The sequence below is a fragment of the Gossypium raimondii genome, chromosome 2, assembly GCF_025698545.1.
Source record: "Gossypium raimondii isolate GPD5lz chromosome 2, ASM2569854v1, whole genome shotgun sequence".
NCBI lineage: Eukaryota > Viridiplantae > Streptophyta > Magnoliopsida > Malvales > Malvaceae > Gossypium > Gossypium raimondii.
Window position 1 is genome coordinate 6723268 of NC_068566.1, and position 27186 is coordinate 6750453.

General features: G+C 33.6%; 2 protein-coding genes across 2 annotated transcripts; both read right to left on the reverse strand.

The window, feature by feature from the left end:
* Positions 1 to 591: 591 nt before the first annotated feature.
* Positions 592 to 1308, reverse strand: LOC105787889 (uncharacterized). Its single transcript, XM_012614486.2, has one exon. The coding sequence runs from the start codon at positions 1157 to 1159 to the stop codon at positions 794 to 796; it is 366 nt and encodes a 121-aa protein (XP_012469940.1). The 5' UTR covers positions 1160 to 1308; the 3' UTR covers positions 592 to 793.
* Positions 1309 to 20528: 19220 nt separating this feature from the next.
* Positions 20529 to 27180, reverse strand: LOC105787891 (cellulose synthase A catalytic subunit 2 [UDP-forming]). The gene is made up of 14 exons (XM_012614488.2): positions 26692 to 27180; positions 25594 to 25789; positions 25283 to 25509; positions 25068 to 25170; positions 24798 to 24984; positions 24424 to 24690; positions 23967 to 24312; positions 23655 to 23792; positions 23201 to 23326; positions 22895 to 23107; positions 22534 to 22810; positions 22230 to 22423; positions 21781 to 22131; positions 20529 to 21569 (listed from the first exon to the last, which is right to left on the reverse strand). The coding sequence occupies exons 1-14, from the start codon at positions 26770 to 26772 to the stop codon at positions 20985 to 20987; spliced, it is 3291 nt and encodes a 1096-aa protein (XP_012469942.1). The 5' UTR covers positions 26773 to 27180; the 3' UTR covers positions 20529 to 20984.
* Between the last annotated feature and the right edge of the window lie 6 nt (positions 27181 to 27186).

A 27186-nucleotide genomic window follows, 5' to 3' on the forward strand; every position in this document is an offset into this window, starting at 1 on the left:
ATATCCCTCCGCCTATACTTATACTCAAATATGTGTTTAAGAAAAACAAAGTGTCCAAATAACATAGAATGATAGAGAGATAATCATGTCTTTATCTGTTGTTTGCTTATACATTTTATAGCGGACAGACTTTTGTCTACGATGTCTTGTTGGAGCTTGAATTTTAAATTCATATATCAGGGGTGTTTTATTACAATAACTAAGACCAGAGAGAGAAATTAATCAGTGGCAATAAGCTATATAGCTGAACCTGCAAACACATTAAGCAAAAGGCACAAATTTAAGCTTATGATCAAACATATACCAGATCAAGGAAAAACTTGTGTTTCATCACTTATGATCTCAACCTTTACTGGTAATAAGATAATTTAATTTGACGTTGGATTAGAGAAATAAGTTCCACATAAAATGATAATTAAACCAAAGACAAGAATGACAGGCGAACTTGCTTTGAAGATGAAAGGGATGGCAGCAGCCATGGCCAAATTGTGCTCAACTTTCTATCTAAAAGAAACCTTTTTACCCAGAAACAAGTTACAACTATAGAGCTTTTCCCAATCCCAGTCTTAATAATTCTTAACGTCCATCAAATTAAATCTATCCAAAATTTTATTAAAAAGTAAGAAGTCAGTTGATCAAAGCTTCATGATCATGATTAATGACCCAAACCCAGAAGAAAACAATGATCAACAAGCTTAGTTCTATCACCAAACGAGCAACCCAAAATAAACCAAGTCTTCATTAGACAAATAGTAATCCATCTTTACACAAAATTTTCCCATTAGGGTTTATTTCAATAGCACAAACTATTCCCATTCCCTTTCCCATAGCTAACCTTCATAGGTTTTGTCTCCTTGTAAATACTCTCAAGGAACCGATACCTCCGCTTCTTAGTTGGTCTTGAAATCTCTTCTTTCCCAAAAATTTCTTCAATCTTTGCTGAAGTTATCTCATTTTGAATTTGTTCCAAGTATCTCTCGTCTTTCATCATCTTCGCTATGATTTTCTTGTTATTGTTGTTGCCATTGCTGCTGCTGCTGCTGCTGCTGTTATCTTCATCGCTGAGTTGCATCAGTTGTTGCGCGGCTGCTGCCATGTCGGAGTCCGACATCAACAACGTCCATTGCAACTCAGCTGAAGAGTACTCAGATTCCAACATTAGGCCTCAAACGAAATCAATAGTTTAATGATTTCCTCTCTTCCTTGGAGCTTCTTCTTCTTGTTGTGGTTGATCAGTTTGGGTTTGTTAAATGTTGAGAAGGGTAGTTTTGCTTTTATGGGGGATAGCGAAGAGCGCGTTTTAAGGGTATACGTATTGTATAAGATTAAAAGATGTATGAAGATGAAGAAAATGGAAAAGTGCAGTGCTGCTTCTAAGAAGTTGGCTGGAAGTATCATGGCTGGCGCAAATAAAATAATCATTATTTACTTCTTCTAATCCACTGCTTTGAATTCCATTTTAACACACACCACCTAAAAACACTGTTCGTCTGATTCATTTACTTTTTCTTCTAACATTGACTCTCTTTTCAACTCCATTTCTCATTCCATCCATCTTTTTAAGAATAAAACTTTTATATATTCTTACCAATTTAAATAAGGAATATTATTTGTATATTATATTATAAAAATTAAATTTTCCAACCTAAGTTATTTTTAAAAAAAGTGAACTATTAATTGTTTTACAAGTACATTATAAAATTGTTTTAAATGATGCTATTAATTGAAGTTGATCTCGGTCTTTTATTATAAAAAAATTACATATAATATTAATTATTATAAAATATATTTTGATTGTCCAAAGAGAATACTACTATATATTTTGTAACAAATATATTTATGTTGTGTTTGTTTCATTAATAAGAACATTTAAAAATAATTTCAGAAAAAATTATCAAATAACAAAAAAAAAAATTTACACATCCAAACATTAAAATTTAAAAAAAAATAATTTTCGATTTTCAATTTTGAAATTAAGTTAGATTATTGATGTGAGGCATCAAATATTGTTGATTGTTGAAGATTGATCAAAGGTTTTGGATGGGGGGATTTTGAACCATTGATGTTGAACATGTCAAAAGTTATGGTATGGATGATTCAAATGGGTGTAAATTAAGGTGCTGCTTATGTTGCTATTATTGCTTTGGTTTACAGGATGGTAGATGGTGAGTTTGAAAGTGACAAATATGGTTTATAAATGCCCATTCAAGGAAATATTCACTCCCTATTCTTTTTTTCTAAAGGTTGCTTAGGATACCCTCTTCCTTATCAAGTCTTTCCTATTTTCTTCTTCTTTTCCTTTTTTTTTCTTAAAGAAAATATAAAAAATTGCATTTTGCTACAAACAAAGTATTAACTGCAACTTGTTTAACTTCTATAATAATAATAAATTTAGTTTAGTGTTTATTTTCTTAGTTAAATTTAATTTTAATTTTTAAAAAGAGTCGAATTTGTCCATTAATATTTTAAAAATAGTTTAATTGCTATTTTTTAATGAAAATACGGTCTAAAATATTAAATATTTAAATATGACAACCCACATAGAAATCATGATACTTCATGCTATTTTTTAAAAATTTTATCAACTTTTAATAATATTTTTAATTTGGAATATTTTATAAATTTTAAATTATTTGTAAATGTAGTATAAGAGACAAATAATATTATGTTAGTATGAAGTACACAGGATTAGCACGTCAACCCAACATCGTTAAAAATTTAATGTTTTAAGTTAAAATTTTATTAAATTTTTTAAAAGTTAAACAATCAAATTTTAACTAAAAAAAAGAAATAAATGGTAAGACCATCACAATTCACGTGTAAATAATTTTTCTTATCAATCAAGTGATTTTAGATCAAACATCCATTTAAGGGAAATAGAAACCTTGGTAGTTAGAATTAAACTTTTAATATTTTATCAACATTCAATATTCCTTATAAAGGGGATTGCTAAGCCAATTTCGAAATCGGATAATGCCACAATTGTTCCTGTATTTTATTGTTTGGTGAGTAGAGATTTGTAAGAGTTTGTTAAGTTAAAACCTCTAAAATAAAAAACGTTAAGATAGACAACTTTGTTCAACAGCTAATTGGGAATGAGATATGTGAAATGACATATCTGACCATACTAGCTAAAAAATTACTCCCTTTGACACATACTCTCAAACCTACTAGGAGTGCTAAGATATCAATAGCCTCCATTATCACATTTTCACTTTCACCTCCAAAGTCCAAAGTAAATCTAAAAAAAAAACTCCATCATGAATCTACAAAAATCAACATTGTCGTGAGAAATTTTCAATCGAGCCCATTCATCTTTGAATATTTATGTACTCTTAATTTATTTTCAATTTACTTGTGTAAAATGATTTCTTATGCAACTTTATATTAATGGAAATATGCTACTTGACAAATTTATTCAGAGTGTGACATAATTATCACTAATTTACATACTATGAACAAGACATAATTATCACTAAGAATATAATTTACAGTTATATTGATACACAATTAATATTTATCAATTTCCACAAGGTTAATATTTGCAAATAAGGAACTTAAGAAATTTGTTTATTTAAATTTTCAAAAATATTCACTAATTAATTTCTATAATGAATGTTTTAATTCCTCGGTAATAGTGTTTTATTTTAATAATTTCACCCAATAAAGACTACAATATTATAAACAAATAAATACGTAATAGTAAAATGTGTCATGCCCTTATTTGTCATTTTACACTTATAAGTTTTTAGCTATCAGCTAAGTTTTACCAAATACTTTTAAATAAACAGTTAATAGAACCAGTTGCTATAATTAGCAATAAACTATCAGCCAATTGTTAAATAGGGAATAGCTAATCCGCAAGGAAAGGACAGGAAAGATAGATTAGATTACACCCCTATCAGTGCAACGGCCGCTTTCTTGGAACTCATTCATAGGCGCTTTAGTTCTACTTCTAACACTAGATTTTGTATTATTATCTAAATATAACAAGCGTGCGATACAAAGCATCAACCTACGGAAAAACGAATTGATTGACTATTGAGTGCAATCCCGTAACTAGATAGACTATGGGTAGTTCAGGTGCGCTGAAAGTCTTATATAACGCATGCCGATGTTGCCACCGACAAACGTTTGACTTTGACTGTGAAAAGCTCCAAATAGGCACAACGCCATTTACGATCGTTTAAAGGGCCTTATATTATAAAGAAAGTATAAAGAAAGTATCAATGCACAATGGATAAAAAACTAACAAACTCAGACTAATCCAGACAAAAATCAAACAAAACCTATATAAGTCATATGCAAATTGTAGGAGAGAGACTCAAACATTAAAATTATAAAAGGTAAAATTCGAACCCAAACTTTTAAAGCCCGTTACCTTAACTATAGACAACTGTGTCAAAGCCGCATTGATAACTTCAAACTTTTATTAATCATAAAAAAAAAAAGAAATTATGAATATAAATTTGAGCGTATGTACATAATAAAATTGTCGAGATTAATTAATAAAACCAACATATATAAATTATTTAAAAATTAAAATAGCTATTTCATTTAGGGGTGCATGAGAATGTTAAATTTAAAACTTAGGGATTCAACAAATCCATATATTTGAGTATAATGGTCATGGTCTAAATTTTGGCAGCTTCAAAGAAGAAGTCGTTTTCGCAAGTTTAGCTGGGGAATATATATATATATATATATATATATATATATATATTGCTTTCACTATTTAAAAATTTTAACATTCTTTTAATTAACCACCCCTTAAATTTATATAAACAAACCTACAAAAGAAATATTAAATGGAGATGCAGTGAAGATGAGTGAATAGAAAAGCATTAGCAGCCCTTAGGATCAAACTTTTGAATCACATATGAAATTGATTTAATAGATTCTGTATGAATTATGATTTAATTAAAGAAATGGGCTTTTTCAAAGGAAGAATGTAGTTGTAGAAATCAAAACAGGTCTATTTTGTTTTACAATTTTGAATAAATCCAAAACAAATTTATTATTATGCCATTATTTGTATCATTTCCACATTTCAAACAATTAGGTGTAGTGTTGGAACTTGACCGGTCAACAACTATTACCAGACCGCTTCTGTTTTTTTTTCTCTCTTCTTTTTTAATTTATAAACCAATACTCAAAATCGAAGGAATTGACCTAAAAGAAGTCAAGGTAGCTTAGTCAAGTTGTTTGATTGACAAATGATAGTGCTAAGAAATTATCCTCACAATTAGTTCACTGACATGGAAATTTGTTCCAGGATTGAATTATTCCACTTGATAAAAAATATTTTTAAAAGCTTGAGATTAAATTTTTGGATCTTTATCCAAAAGATTGGTCGTAGTGTAACATCAAAAGATGGTTTTTAAAAAGATTGGTGTTTCAGGGAAGATGAGGATCATGTGCAAGTCACATTGGTTTCCTCTTTGTTTTGGATATAGGTAGATGATTTTTCTTCGGGATATTTTTATGAAAATACTGCTAAACAGTTCAACAATTTTATTAGCAAAATTTTAGAGTATGATACAAAATAATTGAATCGGGATCAAGAATTTTCTGTGCATCTGTGTCCAGTTAGATATTCAAAAATCATTAAAGAGAAGGAAAAAGATTATGGTTTCTCGATCGAATTTTGTTTATGCAAACTTTTGATATGAAAGATTAATCTCTTTTGTTTTTTGTGTGGCTGCCTCGGCCATGGGGATAATTTGTGTCCTATCAGATTTAATTATGGCATGAAGGAGATGGAGTTTGGGTGAGATTTGTCATTGAGGGTGCAATTGAGAAGAACCACCACCATGATGATCGTTTGGCTCCGAGATGAGGGCGGTGTAGATTTTTTGGGTGCCAATTCAAGAAAGCAAGACTTGAGGCGAAATTTTAGGGAGGGACAAAGGCAAGAATTGTGGCAGAATGTTAATCCCATTTTGGGGTTTAATTTGGAAGGCTTTTCTAATTAGAATGAGTTAAAAGAGGCTGGATCCTCTAGTGGGACGAGTCGGGTTGATATGGAACATGACTTGGAAGATAATCCGATAGAAAATGTAGATGAAAAAAATAAGCCTCTTTTTGAAAAAATGAACTCTAATGTTTCTATTTCTGTGGATTTTTTGGGGACCACTGATGAAAGTGTACAAGCTTAGGTTCAACAGATATTGGTAGCTGCCAATAGGCAAGCCAACCAATTGCAATGAAACTATTATGTTGGAACGCCCACGGGTGTCCGTGGCTTGGAGAGCCCACGGGCTGTTTGAAGACTTCAGCCTATGCTAAAAATCTATCATCCCCAAATTGTCTTCTTTATGGAGACTAAACTAAATGCAAAGAAAATGACACCAACTCCCTTATTGAACATACTCATTGAAAACAAACTAAATGGAAACAACTATAAGGAAAAGAAAAGGAACCTGATAATTGTTCTGAGTTGTGAGAAACTTAAAATAGTTCTTGATACTAAGTGCCCTTCGACCACTCAAGCTGAGGCTAGAAAATGTTGGGAAGAGTCTAATGAGATAGCTCGTTGCTATATGCTAACAAGCATGACCAGCACTCTATATAAGCAACTGGAGAGCTGTAAGACTGCTAAAGCGATTCTAGATAAGCTAGAATACATGTTTGGAGGCCAAACTGCCTTGGCTCGATAATCTGCTATAACTAGCTTAATAAATCTCCAACAAAAGCTTAACACTCTAGTCAAAGAACATATGATCACTCTTATGGGCTACTTTGCTGGGGCTATGGACAATAAGGCCAAATTAGAGCCGAAAATTGTTTTGTTAGGGGTAAAATCATCATAATTTTACTAGAGGTAAAATAGGGATAAGAAAATTATTTTATATATAAATATTAAAGTTTATTTTGGGAAAATTATAGAGTACTGATTTAAAAACGTCCCAAAAAGTACTCGTAATTGGACCCGATACGAGAGAGGCCCTAAAATTCCTGATGAACATGAAGGGGATGGCAACCCTAGTAGGAATACTAGGGTGTGCTATCCACCTTAGTCCTATTCTAAGTAGGATGTTGTTTTTCTATTTGAAGTAAATCACTAAAACTTAACAAGGGTTCTACATTCTCTCCCTATAAATAAATGACACTGGTAGAGCTATTAACACAACTTTAAGAGATTGTTATTCTGCCAAAAAATAGAGAGAATTTATTCTCAACTATTATATATATTTTCGGAATAACAATTCTACTGGTTTCTATTAAGAAGAGAGAATTTTTGTTTTCACCACAAAATGAGAGAAAACTTTTTTTAGTTCTGTGTTTCAATTCAATTGATTCAAGCCCACACTCGAAAAAGTTTGTGGTACGAGAATAGCGGAGAAGAGCATTTGAATTAAATTTGGGACAACGAACTTCTGCTAAGCCAAAAACACAAGTACGAATTCAGTTAAGGTTTATTGCTATAAATATAAAAAATCGAGTCGATTTTCAAAATTTTAATTTTTCGCTGTGCAAGAAATCCATTTTCAAACCGAATTTTTTCTAGCGCAAAGCTCTTCGGATCCAGAAAATTATCATGGGTTACCTAATATGGTTGGACAAGGTAAGAGATTGGTGTTTCAACTGCTAAAAGATCGAATGAAGAGTAAGATAAACACCTGGTGTATTAAACACCTTTTCACAAGGGGGTAAGGAAGTTTTTATAAAAGTTGTTTTGTAGGTCAAACCAACACACTCAATGTCATGTTTTTTGCTCCCAAATTCGCTTTGTTTGGACAGAGAAAGTATTATTGGGAATTTTTATGGTAAAAGTGTCAAGGGAAAAGTGGGATTCATTGGTGTGAATGGCGTCGATTATGTGAGCTTAAAGAAAATGCTAACATAGGCTTTAGGTGTTTATCCAAGTTCAATTTGGCTTTACTTGCAAAGCAAGGGTGGCATTTAATTTGTTATTCAAATTCTTTGCTATCTCGCACACTAAAAACTAAGTATTTATTGAATTCAGATTTTTTAAATTCAAGTTTAGGAAATCTACCTTCGTATACTTAGAAAAGCATGTGGGCTGCTAAGGGACTTCTTCAAGCTAGGGTGTGTTGGTTTGTTGGTACAGGGACAAAGATTTCGGTTTTAGAGGATGTTTGGGTGCTTGGGATTTTAGATTTCAAAATTCAAAATTATGTTAATAAACTTGACATTAGTATGGTAGCTGATGTAATTGATTCCACTACAAAGCTTCGGAGAGAAGATTTTATTAATAATACCTTTAATGCGACTGATGTAGAAAGAATCCTTTTTATTCCCCTTCCACATATCCCACATGATGAAAACCTTGTATGACGAGGCCAGGCTAGGCTTTTGGTGAATATTCGGTGCGTAGTGGGTGCAAGTTACTTTTACAAGGTATTCATGCTCATATTCCTAACTACATTCAAGATGTTTACATATATTTTTACAAAAAGTTTTAGCTTCTGGATTTACCTCCCAAATTGAAGAATTTCTCAAAACTTTATTCCTACTTTTAATTATCTAAACTATAAAAGAATGATTGGATTCGCAAGATGCCCCAAACGCTCTGGTGAAACAGAAACTATAGGACATGTTTTGGGACTACCCCACTACAAAGGAAACTTGGAAAAAACTAAACTTTGCTTGGCCTCAAACAATATCAAACTCAAGATATAAGGACTGGATGTCATTTATTTTTGAAAATAACTCATTTTATTAGTGAAGAATGGTTGTTTGTGCTATATGGGTGATATGGGCTACTAGAAACAAAAAAAATACATGAAGAAGATCAACCTATAGCTTTAGCTACAACAGGTTTTATTCTAAATTATCTATAGGAGTTGCATCGGTTGAACAAGAAATTACCTGTCTGGAGGGTGAAGTTTGAATGGTAGAGGGCGCCAGAGAATCCGTATGTGAAAATCAATTTTGACGTTGCCTTTCATCTACAAAGGAAAATATCATGTTCGAGGATTGTCATTAGAGACTGAAATGGGATGGTTTTGGGATCCAGAATTATCTTGACTGACCACATACCTACAGCGTTTGTTGCGGAAGCACTTGCATGTTTTCAAGCAATTCAAATGGGTCTAAATACGGGTTTCTAGGAAGTGGAAATAAAGGGAGATGCACTCTTGGTAGTGAAAAAGCTACAAAAAGACAAAGATAGATCTGAAATTAATGCTCACATAAAAAATTCGAAAATACTTTTCATAGGTTATAAATCTTGTTTTCAACTTGGTTGTTAAATGGTTTTTCTCCTTTTGTGGCTGGGGTGGTGGAAAACGATCGACGGAGGGTGGATTTGCTAGATTAAGTTGTGACGCTTGCCAGATTTGGAAGACAGCTTCTGAAATCGTTTCATCTTTAAGAGACAAAGAACATTTTGTTGGAGCTAGCTTTTTGTTTTTTTTAAAGATGCTTTGAGAAAGTTATTTGGCCTGATTTTAGCTAGATTTGTTTTTTTAATTAGTTAATTGTTTATTTTTCCTATTTAATTTACGACCTCCATTTATTGTGTGCTTTGAGAGTTGTTTCACTTAATAAAATCCAGGTTTTTCCACTAAAAAAGAAAAAGAAAATAGTTTTATTTTTATTTTTAAAGTCATTTTTATTTTTCTAAAAATTAGAAAACATGGTAATTATTTTCTTTAGTAGATATATAAGAAATAGAGTTAATTGCAGCAAATATCCTTAAGCTATGATCCTTATTCTAAATTGGTCCCCATACTTCAAAATGTTCTAATTACATCTTAAACCATATATGTTATATAAATTAAGTTGTTTCGTTATTAAAACTGCTAATTTATTCGTTAAATGACACATCATAGCTAAATTTAAATTGAAAAATTTAAAGAAATAGAATGTTGTCGCATAATTTTTAAAATTAAAATTAAAAAAGAGAGTGAACGATAAAGCTTTTGTAAAACCTTCGAAAACCTTAAAACTAAGGCTTTTATAACTTCCATTTTTACAATATCCATATTTTCTTAAAATTTTCATTTTAAATTATGTCGCATTAGATTTGACATGTCATTTTATAGTGAAATTAACAATTTTAGTAACGAAAGAACCTAATTGATATAATCTCAATGGTTTGGGGATGTAATTAAACTGATTTAAAGTTTAGGGACCAATTTAGAATGAGGGTCATAGTTTGCAGGTGTTCAGTGCAATTAACTGTAGAAAAATAATAATTTTTTTTTACATTTTTATGGATTCAAACCAAGATACTAGATTTAATATTTGAAAAAATGTTGACAAAAAGAGAATCTTTTTGTTTATATGGGTTTGAACTAGGGACAGTTCATTTAAAGTTAAAAAACTTTCATTTTCATCATTTTCACTTTTATCGGGCATTTTTACTGAGAACAATGAAAATAGCTTTTTATTGTTTTCTGGTTTTTACATATTTTCATTTTCTACAAATTTTTAAAATTTTTAACCGTAAACATTTTCTTCAATGTTTTCCATTTTCCAAGAAAATGAAAATATTTATTTCCCGAAACCAAATGGAGGCTTAGACTCGCATAACCCCCTCTAAAAAACCAGCTTAAGATTCATTGGTGCCCAAAAAGGTATTGTGGTGGCTAATGGCCCAACAAACATACAAAGGAAAAATAAACAGTGGGTAAAAGAATGGCCTAATCTAAGTTAATGTAGACAACCTGAAGACAATCCTAACCGCCTACCACTACGAAAAGGATGAGGGATGGCCTCGAAACCATCAAGTGGCTAGAGAAACCATAACACCAATAGTTAAAATGTCACAATAGTAAGAGACAAAACCGAGGCAAGATCCAAAGAGAAGCACCAACATCATTATGAGCTCGAATAGAGATCGAAGTTGGGTTAGAGTAGCATTCATCCTTCATCCTGGAGAGCAAGGAGATATACATTGAGGCAAGGAGTGTTTAACGGAGATATAACGATGGAGTCCACCAGAAGACATAAGACGATACAGGATTGTGCCAAAAGAAAACTTAGAATCGAGACTAAAAAAGAGGCGCTCCAAAAACAACTTTGGGAAACCTATAAGATTCATCAACAAAAGGAGCAATGGTCAAACCACCCAAAGGATGCTTGGGAAGACATCCCTAGGAGTATGGGTGAATACAAAGGGGCAAGTAAGGGCTCTAATGGAACAAAATGTCATTTAGTCTTTTCATAAATAATAAATTTATATAATATATGGTAAACTTGCACTTTGTCTTTCAAAAATATAAAAAAAATCTATTCAATCCCTCAAAAATGATAAAATTATAAATTAATATACGATTAAATTATTTGACTTCTCAAAAATTTATATTTGAATTTTGGCCCTTTAAAACAATATTGGATTCGCCCCTACCAAAGAAGAACGACCATTCAGGCCAACAACAACAAACCCTTCCCAAGGTCAAGACAATCTATTAAATAAAAAGAAAAAAAGAAAAATGTGAGGAGGCAAATGAGAAGGCAATGGTTGTCGCTTAGGAAGAACAACTGATAAGAAAGTTTGAGGGCTAGGTTTTAGAGAAAAGAAGTAAGAAAGGGTTGATTTCATTTTTTTTACACCGAAACAAATATTTTTCTTATCAAATGCTTACTAGGTATACACTAATCATGAGCTTTCAAGTCACTTTTGCATACGAGGACGAACATGAAACTAAAGATAATTTATTTTGGAATTATGAGGGCATGTTAATGCAAGATAGATTGTAATGTGCATCAATGATATGTAATTAGGGAGAGCTCAATTACAATACTATAGTGGAATGTCTTCGTGACTAAATGAGTTTATAATAAATAGGCGAAAAGCTAGAACTTAATTATAAATCATTTGAGCCCTAATTATATATGTACAATCGATCCCTCCGCTAGCTCGTCGAAATCAGAAATGAATTGCATGTAGAACTAAATGAATGAAAATGAATGGAAATGATGAAGCTGGAGAAATGAGTCACATTCACAAATAAATGTGTTTTCTCACTAACTATAGAGATGACTTGAGAATTAATTTAACGTTTTTGAATTATTATTTAATTAATTATAATTAAATAATTGAAGTTTGAAAATGAAATCAAATTAATTTGTTATTATGAATTTGTTGAATATGAAAATTAAATATATTTAATCATAGATTTTTTTAAGATAAAATTGTCACGACTTTAACGTAACTAGAATTAGGTTGAGAAAATTTATTTAATTAGAAAATAAGTATTGAATTGGATTAAATTATAAAGTGTTAGGTCAAAAGTCTAGAAAACACATATTATTGGATCCAATATAGGAGAGGCTCGAATCCCTTCAGATTACATGTGAGGGGCAACAATCTTAGTGTTAGTATCTAGGGTGTGTTGCCCCCTCTCTCCTAGTTGGATTAGGAGAATGTTTTATATTAAATAAATATTATTTGTGTTATTATTTTTCAACTAAAATTCTCTTATCTCTCTTTATAAATAGATAGCATTGGTAGAGTTATTTACATAAGTTTTACACATAAGTTTCATATATTGTTATTCTGCCAGAAAGTAGTGTGAATTTATTTTCTTAAATTATATTAAATTTTTTGGGAATAACAATTTCTAACGGTTTCTATTGAGAGAACTACTTTCCCACAAAAAGTAATTAAATCATTTGTTGTTTCGTGTTTGGTTTATGTTGCTCAAGCTCACACTCAACACTATTTGAGGTATAATGATAGTAAAAAGGTTGTTTGGTTGAAAACCATGAATGATACAAATCTGTCTCTCATAAAACATAAGTACTTTTCTGGAACAAGTTTTTTGCTATAAATATCACAAATCAGTTTGATTTTCAACATTTCTAAACTTCCGTTGTAACTGAAAGCCGTTTTATTTTTCCAACACTAGTAAGGAAGTCCCACCAACTCCTTTTGAGTTATGAATCGTAGGAAACCTAGTATGAGACATTGGGGTTGTCTAGTAGAAAAAGCTAGATTCAAGGACAATATCTGAGTTTTCCATTGGTTATCCAGATAATCCGAAAGGGTACAAATTTTATTGTCCTAACCTTAGTATGAGAATAGCAGAAACCGGTAATGCTAGATTCTTAGAAAATTGAGAAGTTAGTAGGAGTAATGTGTTGCAAAATTGGGTTTGAAAAACACAACGAAAACTATGTTTTAGGGAAAACTAGAGTTTTAATTTTTTTTTCCAAAACTAGAACTTGGTTGTGATATCTAAAGTAATAAACATGTAATCAAAATTGTACATTTTCGATTCATCTAGGATGAACGCTTTGACTGAGTAATTTTCTCCACTATCCTCAAGCTCATGCCTGTCAAGTGTGGGTTCGCTTTGAGTCAGAAAATTTTCGACAAAATTATCACTAGAGTAATTTTACAATTTCTCTAAACTTCTAGGCCAAGTTGTAAATAAGAAAAATATCTCTAAAAATTTTCTGAAATAATTTTTTCAGATAATTTTCTCTCTACAACTTTCTCTTAAATCCAAGTGTGTGAAAAATAATGACTCAATGCTCTCTTTATATATGGAGAGTTTAGAGAGTTCAACTATGATTAAACTTAATCACCTTAATATAAAATTAATAAAATACTATTAAAATAAGTATTAAATTAAATTTAATATTAAAACTACTAAAATATTATTATTTTTGGAATAGTTAATTTGAAAACAAATTATCTGGTAAAGTCCCAGTAGGAGTGTGATTCATCCACTACTTAATCGCTGAAGGACCACCCGCCAGCCACCAGAATGTCACCCTCGCCGGCACTGACGTGTTCGGTGGTGCCATTGTAGGTGCAATATCCTCATGGCACCCTAGTCGATTCGGTCTGAGCCAATGAGGACCCAACTGGTCTGGTCTAGCCATCGATTGGACTGTTCACCCGGTTTTACATACCAAGCTCAATTCAACTAGTTTTTGGGTCTCGGTCTTAGTTTTGGATTCTCGGGCCCAATTTTCGATCTCAAGTCCAATTTTCAATTTCAATTGCCTATTGGGCAATTTTCTGACATGAAAAGTAATTTTCAAAAATACCATATTAATTTTAATTAATTTGATTAATTTAATTTTACTTGATCGAAATTAATTTTCCCAAAAATCACTAAGATTTTCCAAAGTAATTTTTCAAGAAAGTTCTTTAATCAAATTTTCTAGTTGAACAATTCTTACGACTGCCTAATTTAATTCCACATCGAATCAATCGACTCAATTAAATTATTTTCGAAGTCATAAAATTTTCTTCTGATTCAAATGCAATCAAATCGAGCTTTTTGTTGAGCTAGCAGAGGGACTAATCAGACACATACATTTAGGCTCTAGTAATTGCAGTTATTTCCAGAAGCATCGTTATGATAATTCGTAATTACTTAACCATAGAGTCAGTCCACAAGAAGTACTGTAACACCCCTAACTCATATCCGTCGCTGGAATAGGGTTACGGAGCATTACAGGAGTTTACTAAACAAATACAATTAATTCATACTATTCACTATTCATATCCAAAACCAATCATATTTAATCATATTGTCCCTTAAATGAACCTTCGAGGTCTAATTTATGCATTTGAAACAAGTCGGGACAAAATCAGGAACTCAGAAAATTTTTTGCAAAATTTCAAAATTGTTCCAAGGTACAGGGGAGACACGCCCGTGTCCCAGGCCGTGTGGGCATTTGATGTGAGGCACACGGTTGTGTCCAAGCCCATGTAACTCTCTAACTTGGGTTACACGGCCAACCACACGTCCATGTGCTAGGCCGTGTGGATAATCTAATTTTTGAAAATTAGCTGCAGGGGTTACACGGCCAAATCACACGCCCATATGCTAGGCCGTGCGACACAAATAATTGGGACACACGCCCGTGTCTCTGCCTATGTGAGCAATTTGAAGCATTCTGTTTATCTAATTTTAATATGCAAAGGACACACGACCAAACCACATGCCTGTGTGCATGGTCGTGTGTCACACACGATTGAGACACACGCCCGTGTCTCAGCCCATGTGGACAAAATAAGGCCATTTACAAACCTTATTTCTCACATAAATTGCTTTCCACCTACAAAAACACTTAAACATGTTCACCAACCAATTCAAACCATTCAAATCAAGTCAAATTCATGTATTAAGTATGACATAATATCACCTATATGCATATTAGACTTAATGCACTAACTCAATTTAACCATCAATATAACGATATGTTTTGCGTCACTTAACCATTTCAAATACATACCAAGCATGATAAAGCTACACACAAATATATATATACTTTTACTTCAAAATATAACTATTACAAGCCATTCCAATGGCTAGTTCCAACCAAAATATTTCTTCTTTATGCTTAACTTAGCTTATACATGCCAATATATTAAAGTTAGTTTGCTTTATATACCGAGAAGTCCAAGGGATAGTGTGATGTGTCTTCGACCAAGTTCTAACCTTCACGAGCTTCCAAGTACTATAAAATCAGAGGAAGTAAAACAGAGTAAGCATATTATGCTTAGTAAGTTCATATAACAGAAAATTAACTTACCACTCATTTACATTTAAGATAAGCTTACAAAATTCATCCAAAGAAATTTGACAATTTTCCTAAACACATATAATCTCAAGAAACTTATTAGTCATGTATTACATGTAAATATCAAGAATCAAGGATGAGCTCATCATGTAATAACTTTCATATACATATACTTTTCATATCATATTTCTATTTAACATGTGCATTTCTATGACAAGTCATCTTAAGCTCAGTTTAACCATAGCAGAACTTTGCCCGTTGAAATTATTTGAAATATCGATGGATACACATGTAGTACACTCGAAGTGTACAAAACTGTAATCCGTCAACTCATATTCAGGGGTACTCATTAGGGCACATAATCAGGAAACACTCTCTCGAGCCATGTAACAGGATGCTCATGTGAGCCATGTAACAAGAAGCTTATCCGGGCTATAACAAGAAACTAATAAGAGTTTAAAATAGGAAGCTCATTGAGCTTAACAGGTAACTTCGAAGAGTTATTATCAGGGAGTTCCGGGTAGCCATATAACAAGAAGTTCAAGCGAGCCATATCAGGAAGCTCATAAAGAGCATATATCGAGACGTTCATAAAGAGCTGCGATATGTCTGCATTATATGCAGGATCCATACAGATCATATAACAGGACGCTCACAAAGAGCTACAGTATGACCGCAACACATGCAAGGTCAATACTGATTGGGATGCTCGCAAGAACCATGTAACGAGAAGCTCGAGAGGGCTTATAACAGGATGCTCTTAAGAACTATGGTGTGTCCGCAGCATATGCAGGACCACAACTAATACAGGAAATCCTGTATCCATCGAATTTCATTTATTCAAACAGGACTTAGCATTTGTCAGACATTATCGGATATGTTATTAATGTTTATACATGACAATCATACATTTCACAATCATAACATTCAATTTAAACATATAAACATACATTTAGTTACACGAACTCACCTCGTCACTTGCTCGTATACGGAGATCTACTAATCTGATACTTTTTCTTATCCTCGATCTAACTCTTTATTTGATCTTTCCGGATCTATATAAATGAATTTAACATCAATTTAACACATTTCATATTCAATTCAATCCAACTTATATCTTAGGCAAAAGTATCATTTTGCCCCTATACTTTTAATTCATTCTGATTTCGTCCCTAGGCTCAGAAAATGAAATTCATGCAATTTAATCCTTATTCCAAGTCTAACTGGATGTTTCATATAACATTTACAGCCCATGTAATTCATAAAGTTCAGAAATTTTCTATGAATTTTACATCTTTACAATTTAGTCCCTAAATCACAATTTCATCAAAATTCATTTTACAAAAGTTGTATATCTATCAACAACCTTTCCTTTTCTACCATAAATTTCAAAATTTCAGCATACTCATCCATGGAAAAAATTTTATACTTTGATAACTTTGCAAATTGATCCCAAAAATAGATAGATTAGGTTATTACGATCTCGGAAATATAAAAATTACTAAAAACGGGACAAGAATTCATACCTATTTGAGCCAAAACAACTTGCTTGAACTCACTTTCTCTTAGCTAGGGTTTACATGTATTTTAATTTGGGGAAGATGATGAAATAAGATGATATTAGCTTATTTTCATATTTAATTAATTCAATTTCCAATTTAGTCCTTTTCTTTTTCTAATTTTCCATGGATGAATCATCATAAATATCTACAAACTTCATTCAATGGTCTAATTGCCATATAAGGACCTCAAATTTTGAATTCTAGTAGCTAGAAGGATCAAATAGCTATAGAATTCAACTTTTGCATTTCATGCAATTTGGTGCTTTCTATAATTAAACATGTAATCGGTAAAATTTTCGCACCAAAATTTTCATACATTATTTCTATCATAATGCAGACCATGTAATAATATTAAAATAATTTTTCTTTCTAACTCAGATTTGTGGTCCCAAAATCACTGTTCCAATTTCACTGAAAACGGGCTGTTACAAGTACCATGATTGAAAACTCCTTCTTGTATACTCTTTACGACAGTAATTCATCCAACTGCTTTTTCCAATGACCTCGTCATGTGTGTGTTACTCTCATATAATATCCTTGATTCCTTTGAGTTAAATCCGTTCACTCAATACAATCCTATTTTATCTCATTATCACCATTGTGTCTTCTTAATGAGAGCATATCGTTAACTCTTTAATCGAGTTATGAATTTCATTGTTGCTAGTAAAGTCATGTATATCGGCTATGGGCTCGATCATCTTTAAAGCATAAGCCTTCACTTATATCAAAGCACATGAATTACATACGTATGGTCAGTGACTAACTCAGGATTTAGGTAAATCACACCATTAACATTACAAGTGAATTAATTCACAAACGGATTCAGAATTAATTCATCTTGGGTCTAATCCAATGTATCATTCTTTCAATGAATACATCTATGTCTCTACCCTTGGAGTCAACTGCTTCAATAGCCAAGACTAGCCATCTCCCCAATTGGAATTGTATATGACATAATAATCCTTCTAAGTATTTGAATCAAATGTTCATTTTTATTCTTTTACGGGATTACAGACTCGTTTAGATTATCTACTGAAGTAAGTTGTCTTTTTCGCAATGTAAGCATTCTAACAGTGCCACTTATCATCAATTTGAACTTAGTCAATCAATGAGCTAATATTTGTTTGTCACAATTTTGCTATGCATACAAAACATGAAAGACAGAAACACAAAAGACATAATAGTGAAATGTGAAATTAACTTTATTTATTTATTCATCACTCAAATACATATAAAACAAAACATATTTACTACAATATAAGTACATTTCCTAACATAATGAACTTCAAAAGGTAGAACTAGAGGAAATAAGAGTGGATTTCACACCACTCTTTTTACCTCAAGATATTGTTGTCCCTCAACCTTCATAGCAAGTTAAGATAAATGATCAACAAAATGAAAATGGTTTACAACTCCAAGAAGACGTTGTCATTGAAAATGTTGCAGAACCATCAAAACCTTAACTTTGAGAAGGTCTTAAAAAGAACAAAGTCTTGCAATTTCTAATGATTGTGTGGTGTATCCACAAGAATCTAATTTTGATATTGGGATGAAGACCGATCCAGATTCATTTTCACATCCATGAAAAGTGATGGTTATGATAAATGGGTTAAGGTTATGAATAAAAAGTCGAAATCAATGGACCATAATGGTGTTTGGGAGCTTGTTGAGTTATCTGCTAATTTTAAAATTATCAGGTGTAAATAAGTCTATAAAATCAAGCTGATGCTAGAGGTAACATTGAACAATTTAAAGCTAGACTAATGGCCAAAGGTTTTACTAAAAAGTAAGGCGTTGATTATAAAGAAACCTTCTCTTCGATTTCAAAGAAGGATTCTCTTATAATATCACGACACTTGTAGCTCATTTTGACTTGGAGTTACATAAAATGAATGTGTAAATTATTTTTCTAAATGAGAATTTGGATGAAGATATCTACGTAGAGCAACCTGGAGTGTTCGTAAGGAAAGGAAAAGAACATTTAACTTGCAAATTCAAAAAATCCATTTATGGTCTTAAACAGGCTTCCAAACAATGATATATAAAATTTAATGACTTTTACATCGTTTGGTTTTAAGGAAAACACTGTTAACTAGTGCATTTATCTAAAAGTCAGTGGGAGCAAGTTTATATTTTCAATATTGCATGTCGATGGCATTTTGCTAGCTAGTAGTGATCTTGGTTTTTAGGGATCGATCTTGAGGATTGTTTTCGTCAAAAAAGGGTATATTAATCGAGTTCTAAGGAGATTTAATATGCAGTTATGTTCAGCTAATGTTGCACCCATTGAAAAAGGTGACAAATTAAGCAATAAATAGTGCCCAAGGAATGAATTAGAAAAGGAACATATGAAGAAAATTCCTCATCCATCATTTGCTGGAAGCTTAATGAATACTCAAACATGCATTAGGTCGAATATAGCTATGTTGTTGGAATGTTGGGAAGGTGTCAAAGTAATCCAGGCTATGAAATTGGAAAGCAACAAAAAAAGTAATGAGAGACCTTCAAGGGACAAAGAATTACATACTCACTTATAGAAGATCAGAACAATTAAAGGTTGTTGGATACTCAGATTCAGGGTTGCCTCGACACCTTAAAGTCAACTTCTAGCTTTGTACTTATGCTAGCAGATGGGGCAATCTCGTGGAGAAGTATAAAGTAATCTTCATCCATAATGGAGGCTAAACGTATAGCTTGTTTTGAAGCCTCAGAGTCTTGCTTTGTGGTTGTGAAATTTTATCTCAGGACTTGGTGTAATTGACTCAATTGCCAAGCCATTGAGAATATACTGTGGTAATACATGAATATAAAATACTTAGTTATTAAAGAAAAAGTCCAAAAACAAAAAGGTGTCCACTAAAAATATTAGTACTAAACTTATGTTTGCTGATACATTAACTAAAGGATTGCCCCCGAAGACATATATAGAACATATTATAAGGATGAGACTTTCAAGTCATCCATAAGATGTACGCTGATAAATGTTTAAAATGTTCACGTATTTGACACTTTTTTGGGATATTGAAAAAATTTAAGTGAATTTACAATTAATAAAACTGCCATTGGGACTGCAAAAAAATTGAAAATTATGCCGACGTTATAATGTCTGAAACGGAGACACCTTTTTATCCCATTTTCTAATTACTCTCTGAAAATAAATAGAATAAAAGTGTCAAGTAATAAAGATTTTGATTGAAGGATTTAAAATTTCAATCAAGGTTGCATCTTGTCCAACAGTTTGTATATAAAAAAAACTTATTTCTTTAAGATATTTTGAGTTTATGATTTACTGTTTTTTCCATTAAATATTTCCTACACAACTACCATCTGAAATGGCTTTTCTCGATTTAATCATCACCACACCTAGCTTAAGTTCTTGCTTTGACTTAAACTCAACCACCAAAAACCTAGGGATCGAAATGGATGAAGAAAACAAATGGTGACCAACAAAAAAAAAAACCTTCCATACAAGTTTACCAAAAGAAAAAATAAATAAATGCAGGGAAATGAGGGAACAAATATAGTTCTATTATTATTCATTACTATCAATTTATAAGAGTACACATTGAGTGAACATACTCCAAAAGTCCAGATTATGCCAATAGAATTGAGGATATTTTAATGGGAGCAAATTCTGAGATACCCTATCCCATGTACACTTTAGGAATACAGACCCTCCAAAAGAATACATTAAAAAAAAAGACCTAAAACCCATGCAAATTTTAATAAAAGAATTAATACTAAATAATAATAAAAAACACTGTAAAACAAAGAACAATGTGTCATCCACCCCTCCCTATATCTACAATCAGCCCAACCTATAATTTGTCTCCCACAAAATTTTTGCTTTGCTCATGTAAACATTACCTCAACCATTCAGCACAAATGAACACAAATAAATGCCTTGTGCAACAAACTTCACAACTCAAGAGCCAAAGCTACTGCTTCATTCAAGTAATGCTCCTAGTCATCACAATTCAGCCCGCAAATTTCTAATACAGGGCCATCTTTCGAGACGAATGGGTTTATTCGGACCCACATAAGTGTCAAGATCGATGCCAGCAGGATTGACCAAACCAAAATAATGGTTGGCATTCGGTCTTGTTTCCCAAGCAGACCCTTGAGGAAGGGGTAGAGGTGGATAATAACCCAAAAGGCGAAAAATAGTCGCCCAAACAATGGGCCCCATGAATCATAACCATTATTAATGGCATCCGAGATTCCAACCACGACGCCGACTATGTTTATGATCAATAAGGTGGTGGGAGGGATGAGTAACGATGTCCACTTGAAGAGGTAAAGCTCAGAAAATTCACCGTCGTCGGCTGCTTTAGAGGTCACGGTGAAGCTTGTGCTGACACCAGCCAGAACCTTCAGTAAACCCTGAAAGAGGGCAAAGAGGTGTGATGATACACCTCCAATCACCCAGAATTGTTCGTTTCTCCACCAGTCATCAATTCCTACACCACCCCACTGCATCTCGAGAATACCTGTTGCAGCAATTGATATGAAGAGACCCATGAATACTAGACTGGCGTAGTTGCTAATCTGCAAAAGAGAGTCAGTATTCCATGTTAGACAAGGCCATATAATAGGTACAAGATAAAAAACCAACAAACTATAACTTAGGGAACAAGGCAATCCAACAAAATAGGTTGGTTGACCAATCAATTACAGATATAAAGCTTCAATTATGATGCCAGCATAGGTAGATGGAACAGTTATCAGTTATCACTGCTTTAATATCAGGATAGCTTACCTCAGGAACAATAAACTTCCCGGTAAGGAGACATATAGCTGGAAGGGTACAGTAAACAAGCAAGGGAATGGAGGTCCATGGATATACGACTGAGTTTATGTAGGAAAATCGTTCCAACCATTTCAATCCGCCCCCGTAACCGTACCAAATGGGACAATGCCTGCTCAAGAAAATTTCAACAGATCCAAGAGCCCAACGTAAAACTTGGTGCAGACGATCTGAGAGGTTAATAGGAGCTGAACCCTTAAAAGCAGGTCGTTTAGGTATGCAGTACACAGATCGCCAGCCATGACAGTGCATCTTGAATCCTGTTAATATATCCTCAGTCACAGAGCCATATATCCAGCCAACCTGGTTCAAAAGTTGAAAGTTTTAATGATTAAGACATACCAATAAGTTACAAGCAGTCTATATGAAGTATTCAGATTCATTTTCCAGTTTATACTTACTTCCTTTCCCCATTCTGTTTTATCTTCGTAACCACAACTTATGACTTGGATTGCTTCTCTCAGTAATGAAGCAGGGCTAGCATTTTGAGGAACTCCTCCATCCTCTGGAAGAGTCGAAGCCACAAAAACAGGAGACTGACCAAATTTCTTCTCCAATTTCATTTGAGATGTCACTGATGACTGAGAGTTTGACTCTGACGGTGCACACAGATTCTAGTTTAGAGTGTTGTAATAAAAATACAACATAGAAAAATAATAAGATTACTTAAATTGTCAGTTTCCGTCCTTGCAAGTGAACCATTACCTGAAATTGCTCCTTCAATGTTTTCAAGAGCATGTATCTGCTTTGAGGCTTCCCTTTGCTTAGACTTCTTTGTCTTCTCCTTCTTTTGCTTCTGTTTCTTGTTCTTTCTAGAACAACAGCATAGAAAGCAACACCATTTTGGCAAACAATTGCAGGTTTTACCAGGAGGCTTCTTTGTAACTGGCGCATCAAAACCATAAAGTGCTTGTCTTCTGAAAACACACCCTGTTCCCACATATATCGGTCCTTGTAAGCCATCTAATCCTTTCATGTTGATCTGGTTTCAATTTACAATATTAGGGATTTGAAAGATAAAAGAAAAAGACAGATAATCAACCAAGAAGAAATGAAATAAACTTACATCGAAGAACACAACATTGCGATTTGAGTATCTATCATGTCTATCAATTCCATCAAATCTTTGAGGAAACTGGACATAACAAACTTTTTTCCCGGACGTTGGGTCCATCATGAAACACATGGCTTCTCTAAGTGCTTTACTATTGTTAATATAGTGATCACAATCAACATTCAGCAGATAAGGAGCATTTGAAAGGACAGCCGAGACTCGTATCTTCATTACACACAAAGAAAATTCATAAGTTTAACATCATGTGCCAAACACCAAAAGGGAACAAAACAGAAAAACATAGAACGTGTGCCTTACCAAAGCATTCATAGCCCCAGCCTTTTTATGATGTTCAAAACCTGGCCTCTTCTCACGAGAAACATAAACTAGGCTAGGTAGTTCATTTCCTTCCACATCTCGAACACCATTATCACCCAGGAAAACCTGTGAGAAAAAAAAAAGTTATGGGGTGTAAATAAGAAATTCAATGAGACGAACAACAGGCCATGCACATAAGAGGAATCAAAGATGAACCAAGTCCTAATTGCAAGCTACTTTCAAAAGTCGCATAAAATAAATAACCTTATTTTCCCAACAACACATAATGCTGCAAGTCTCCAGTGTAACACAGAGTTAAGAGGAGGCAACAAAGAATGAACTACATCAATCCTCCTCAGTAAAAGCTCTCCCTTCATCCATCAATTCTTACGCACTTAAAGTACTTCAAAATATAATGACAAAAACAAAGCAAGGAAATGCAATGCCATCTGACCTGAATCATGCCAGGATGGTCACGAACATTGTTTCCAGGCCATGGAGTTCCATCCTGCATTGTCCAACCATCCTCAGGAACCTTCTGTGCTGTGGCGACCAAACCATTTATCTGAACTTTGAATTCTTCATACTCTCTCTGCACAGTCAAATAATATACTATAAAAATAAAGCATTTGATGCTATCAAGAGCAAAAAAAAAATAATTGCTAAATTCAACATCTGCTTGATTAGAAACGGCAGATGATTTGTAGAAATCAAAACATAAAATAGCTCAAACATATGCTACAATGAATGACAAGAAGTCACACACCTTCATTGCTCGCCTTTCCCTGACAAAAGCTGGATGGACTTTGTTTCTTAGGTAGTCTATCTTCTGAGAAAAATACCACTCTGGAGCACGGGGCTCAATATTGAACTTTTTACAGAAAGGGACCCATTTCCTAGCAAATTCAGCCGTCTCAGAGAGAGCTTCAAATGTAAGCATGGCAGCACCATCATCTGATACATAGCATGCAACTTTATCGACAGGATAATCAACAGCGAGGATGGACAGAACAGTGTTTGCAGTGATCAGTGGAGGTTCTTTCATTGGATCCACTGTACTCACAAAAATGTCTACACTAGCCAACTCTGACGGTTTCCCTTCTTTCTCATACCTGTCCAAAAAGGTAAAATTAGCAAGGAAAGTGACACCAAAAATCACATGAACGAAAGTTAAAATGTATTTGGAAATCTTAATTTAATAAGCTGCATGCACCACCACAAACCTCAGAGATAGGCGATCAAGATATGTTTCACGTTCTATAGGGCACCATTTAGGGAATTGATCCAGAATCCATGAAACAGCAAACCATATTTCACATATTACAGATGTCAACCACAAGCCATACGCATCCCTGACCGGATGCAGCAGTCTATAGTGGAAAAATAAGCCAAGAATTGCAAGACGGAGTATGATAATCATTCTGTATGGATTTATCTTGCTTGAAGGAATTGGTAGCTTCCTTGAAAGTGGTTGCCTGCCTTCATCCATCCTGAAAAGGAAGTCCATTTGTTAAATGACAAAGAAAACAGCCTAAAAACTGTCGTTTGTAGACACAAATATCAACAGTCAAATTACAAACTTCAAGCAGTCACTTACATTGGCAAATCAGCATCATCCAGCTCCTTTCCATCAAAGTTTCCTCCATCATTCCCTCCTTCATGCTTAACTACCTGAAGTTTGTCATTCTGCCTTTTCTTCCACTCCTCCATCCGATCCTTCCATGCGACACTTCCATAGCCATATACTGCTATATCTTTCTTAGGAACCATAGGTCTGGGTTGCACTGCAGAAATGGAAACACTAAGGTCCAAGACTAGAGAGACAATTAACTCAAAATTGGTAACAAAGAGAGCTATAGTGACTTACAAGGTACAGATGGATCACTACAAGGCATTGGATGAGCTCTATTTCCATTGCCCATAAATTGGGGTACAATGAGAGCATGATGATCAGCAGAAATCTCCGAATCCTAAAACAATAAAAGAGTTGTTATACATAATACTATTTTAGCAGTTGAGTGTAAAAACATAATGCAGTATAGTTTGAAACTCTTTTAAATATGTATAGGAAGAGACACTTACCTCTTCACCATAGGTCAAGAGAGGAATTTGAGAGCTAGGAAGAGAAGAATCAAGTTCTGAAGATGCAGGCATTCCAGAGGCATTTTGGTGGGTACCACGGCCAGTGTTAAGGCGTGCATTGAGCATGGCCTCAGCAACTTGTTGAGGGTCCGAAGCATCATAGTCAAACTCATTGTCCAGATCATCTATGCCATCTTCTTCCTCATCACCTTCAACCCTAGGACTGCCTGAATTTTACATCTCTAATTAGTGACACTCTTAAGCCGTTGTTGGCTGCCAATGTTGACCTTACATTACAGTAACAATCTCACCTTTGATTCGTTTGTATCTGGTTTTGCACTGAGGGCAAGCTTGGTTACCCTCTCTTCTCTCATACTCGTAGCAGGGTCTGCAAACCGGGAAAGCACATTCATTGCAGGCAACAAAGGGCTCTCCATCCACTGTAATCTCAATCTCATCCCCGCAGATCTGACATGTTTGCCCGCTCAATTCTTGCACAGACTTTATCTGATACAAACCCCAACCATAACAAGATCAAAATCAGCTCCTGATCATGAAATGTGTTGACACAAAAAATCCAGAAGAAACCAAAACGACTGAAGAAAATTCTATAATTTTCATTTCAACCTACTATGCAACATTTTGATGCAATGCAAGATTTTGAAAAACAAAACAGAATTGCAGATATAAGGAATTTATTCACTCCCCATATGAAACCATTGCAAGTTCATATGAAACTAAGAACAGGAAGAGAGATGGAGGAGTATGAAAGGACAAGATTTAATTAACATGTTTTATAATAGCTTCATTCCCCATATCCCGATGAAGAAATACAATAAGTTATAAGCTACTTCATCAAGGATTTACATCAATATCTCCAACAAATGCAGAGCTCACTCAGCATTTTGAATTCACAACATCCACTTGTCAAAATTCCAAAAGATTTGGAATTTTCAGAAGAAATTAAACAGTTTGGCGTGACCGACATGTCCACCACAATCACAGAATCTTATGCTTTCTTCCAAATCGTGCCAAATTCCCAGAATCCAAACAAATATCTCGACTGCAAAGAATATTAGCCAGGCTAAAATCACAACTCATACAATTAACAACCAAAAAACCCATTTTTAAGGAAATGCCTATTAACGGAGCAACACTCGAACAGCTCAACATACAAGATTTAAAAGATTTACGACTCAAAACAGCAAGAAAAAGGCACCAAACTGTGTAAATCAAACAAAGCCATAAAACCCTACCTAGTGAAACTCAGATCATTTAAAAAAAGAACCCATTTCGTAAAAGAGAAAATTAAGGAAATGGGTAGTCCTAAAACTACCAAATCAAGCCAAAAACAAAAGCTTTTTTTTCTTTTTTTTTTCCCTTCTTTTTGGAGATTTGGAGCGTCTTACTCTTGCGTTTTCATCTGCATTGATCAACACGAACTCGTTTCTGTTATGAGAACCAGCAATGAGTCGACCACCAGTGTCCATAAATCACTAACAGCAAAAACAATAACACAAACTGAGGGAAAACTGGGTCTCTTCTTCACCAAATGAAGTCAAGTCTCAGTAACATCGAATTCCTTGAAGAGATCCAATATTGGTCCCTTCACCTCTCATCACACGAAACCCAATCACAACTCCACCGAAAAAAAAGAAGAAAAACAACCCACTTTGGATGATATAATAATAATATAATAAAATTTAATGGAAAAGAGCAAAAAGGTGTAGGCTTTTGTATTGAGAAGCAAGCCAAGTTTGCTACTTTGGTATCAATCTAAAATGCCAATGAAAGAGAGAGAGAGAAAAAAAAAAAAAAGTGTGTTGAAATGTAGACGCGTAACAAAGGAGGAGATGACACACACAGAGAAAAACAGAACAACATTAAACTAGAGATGGACAAGG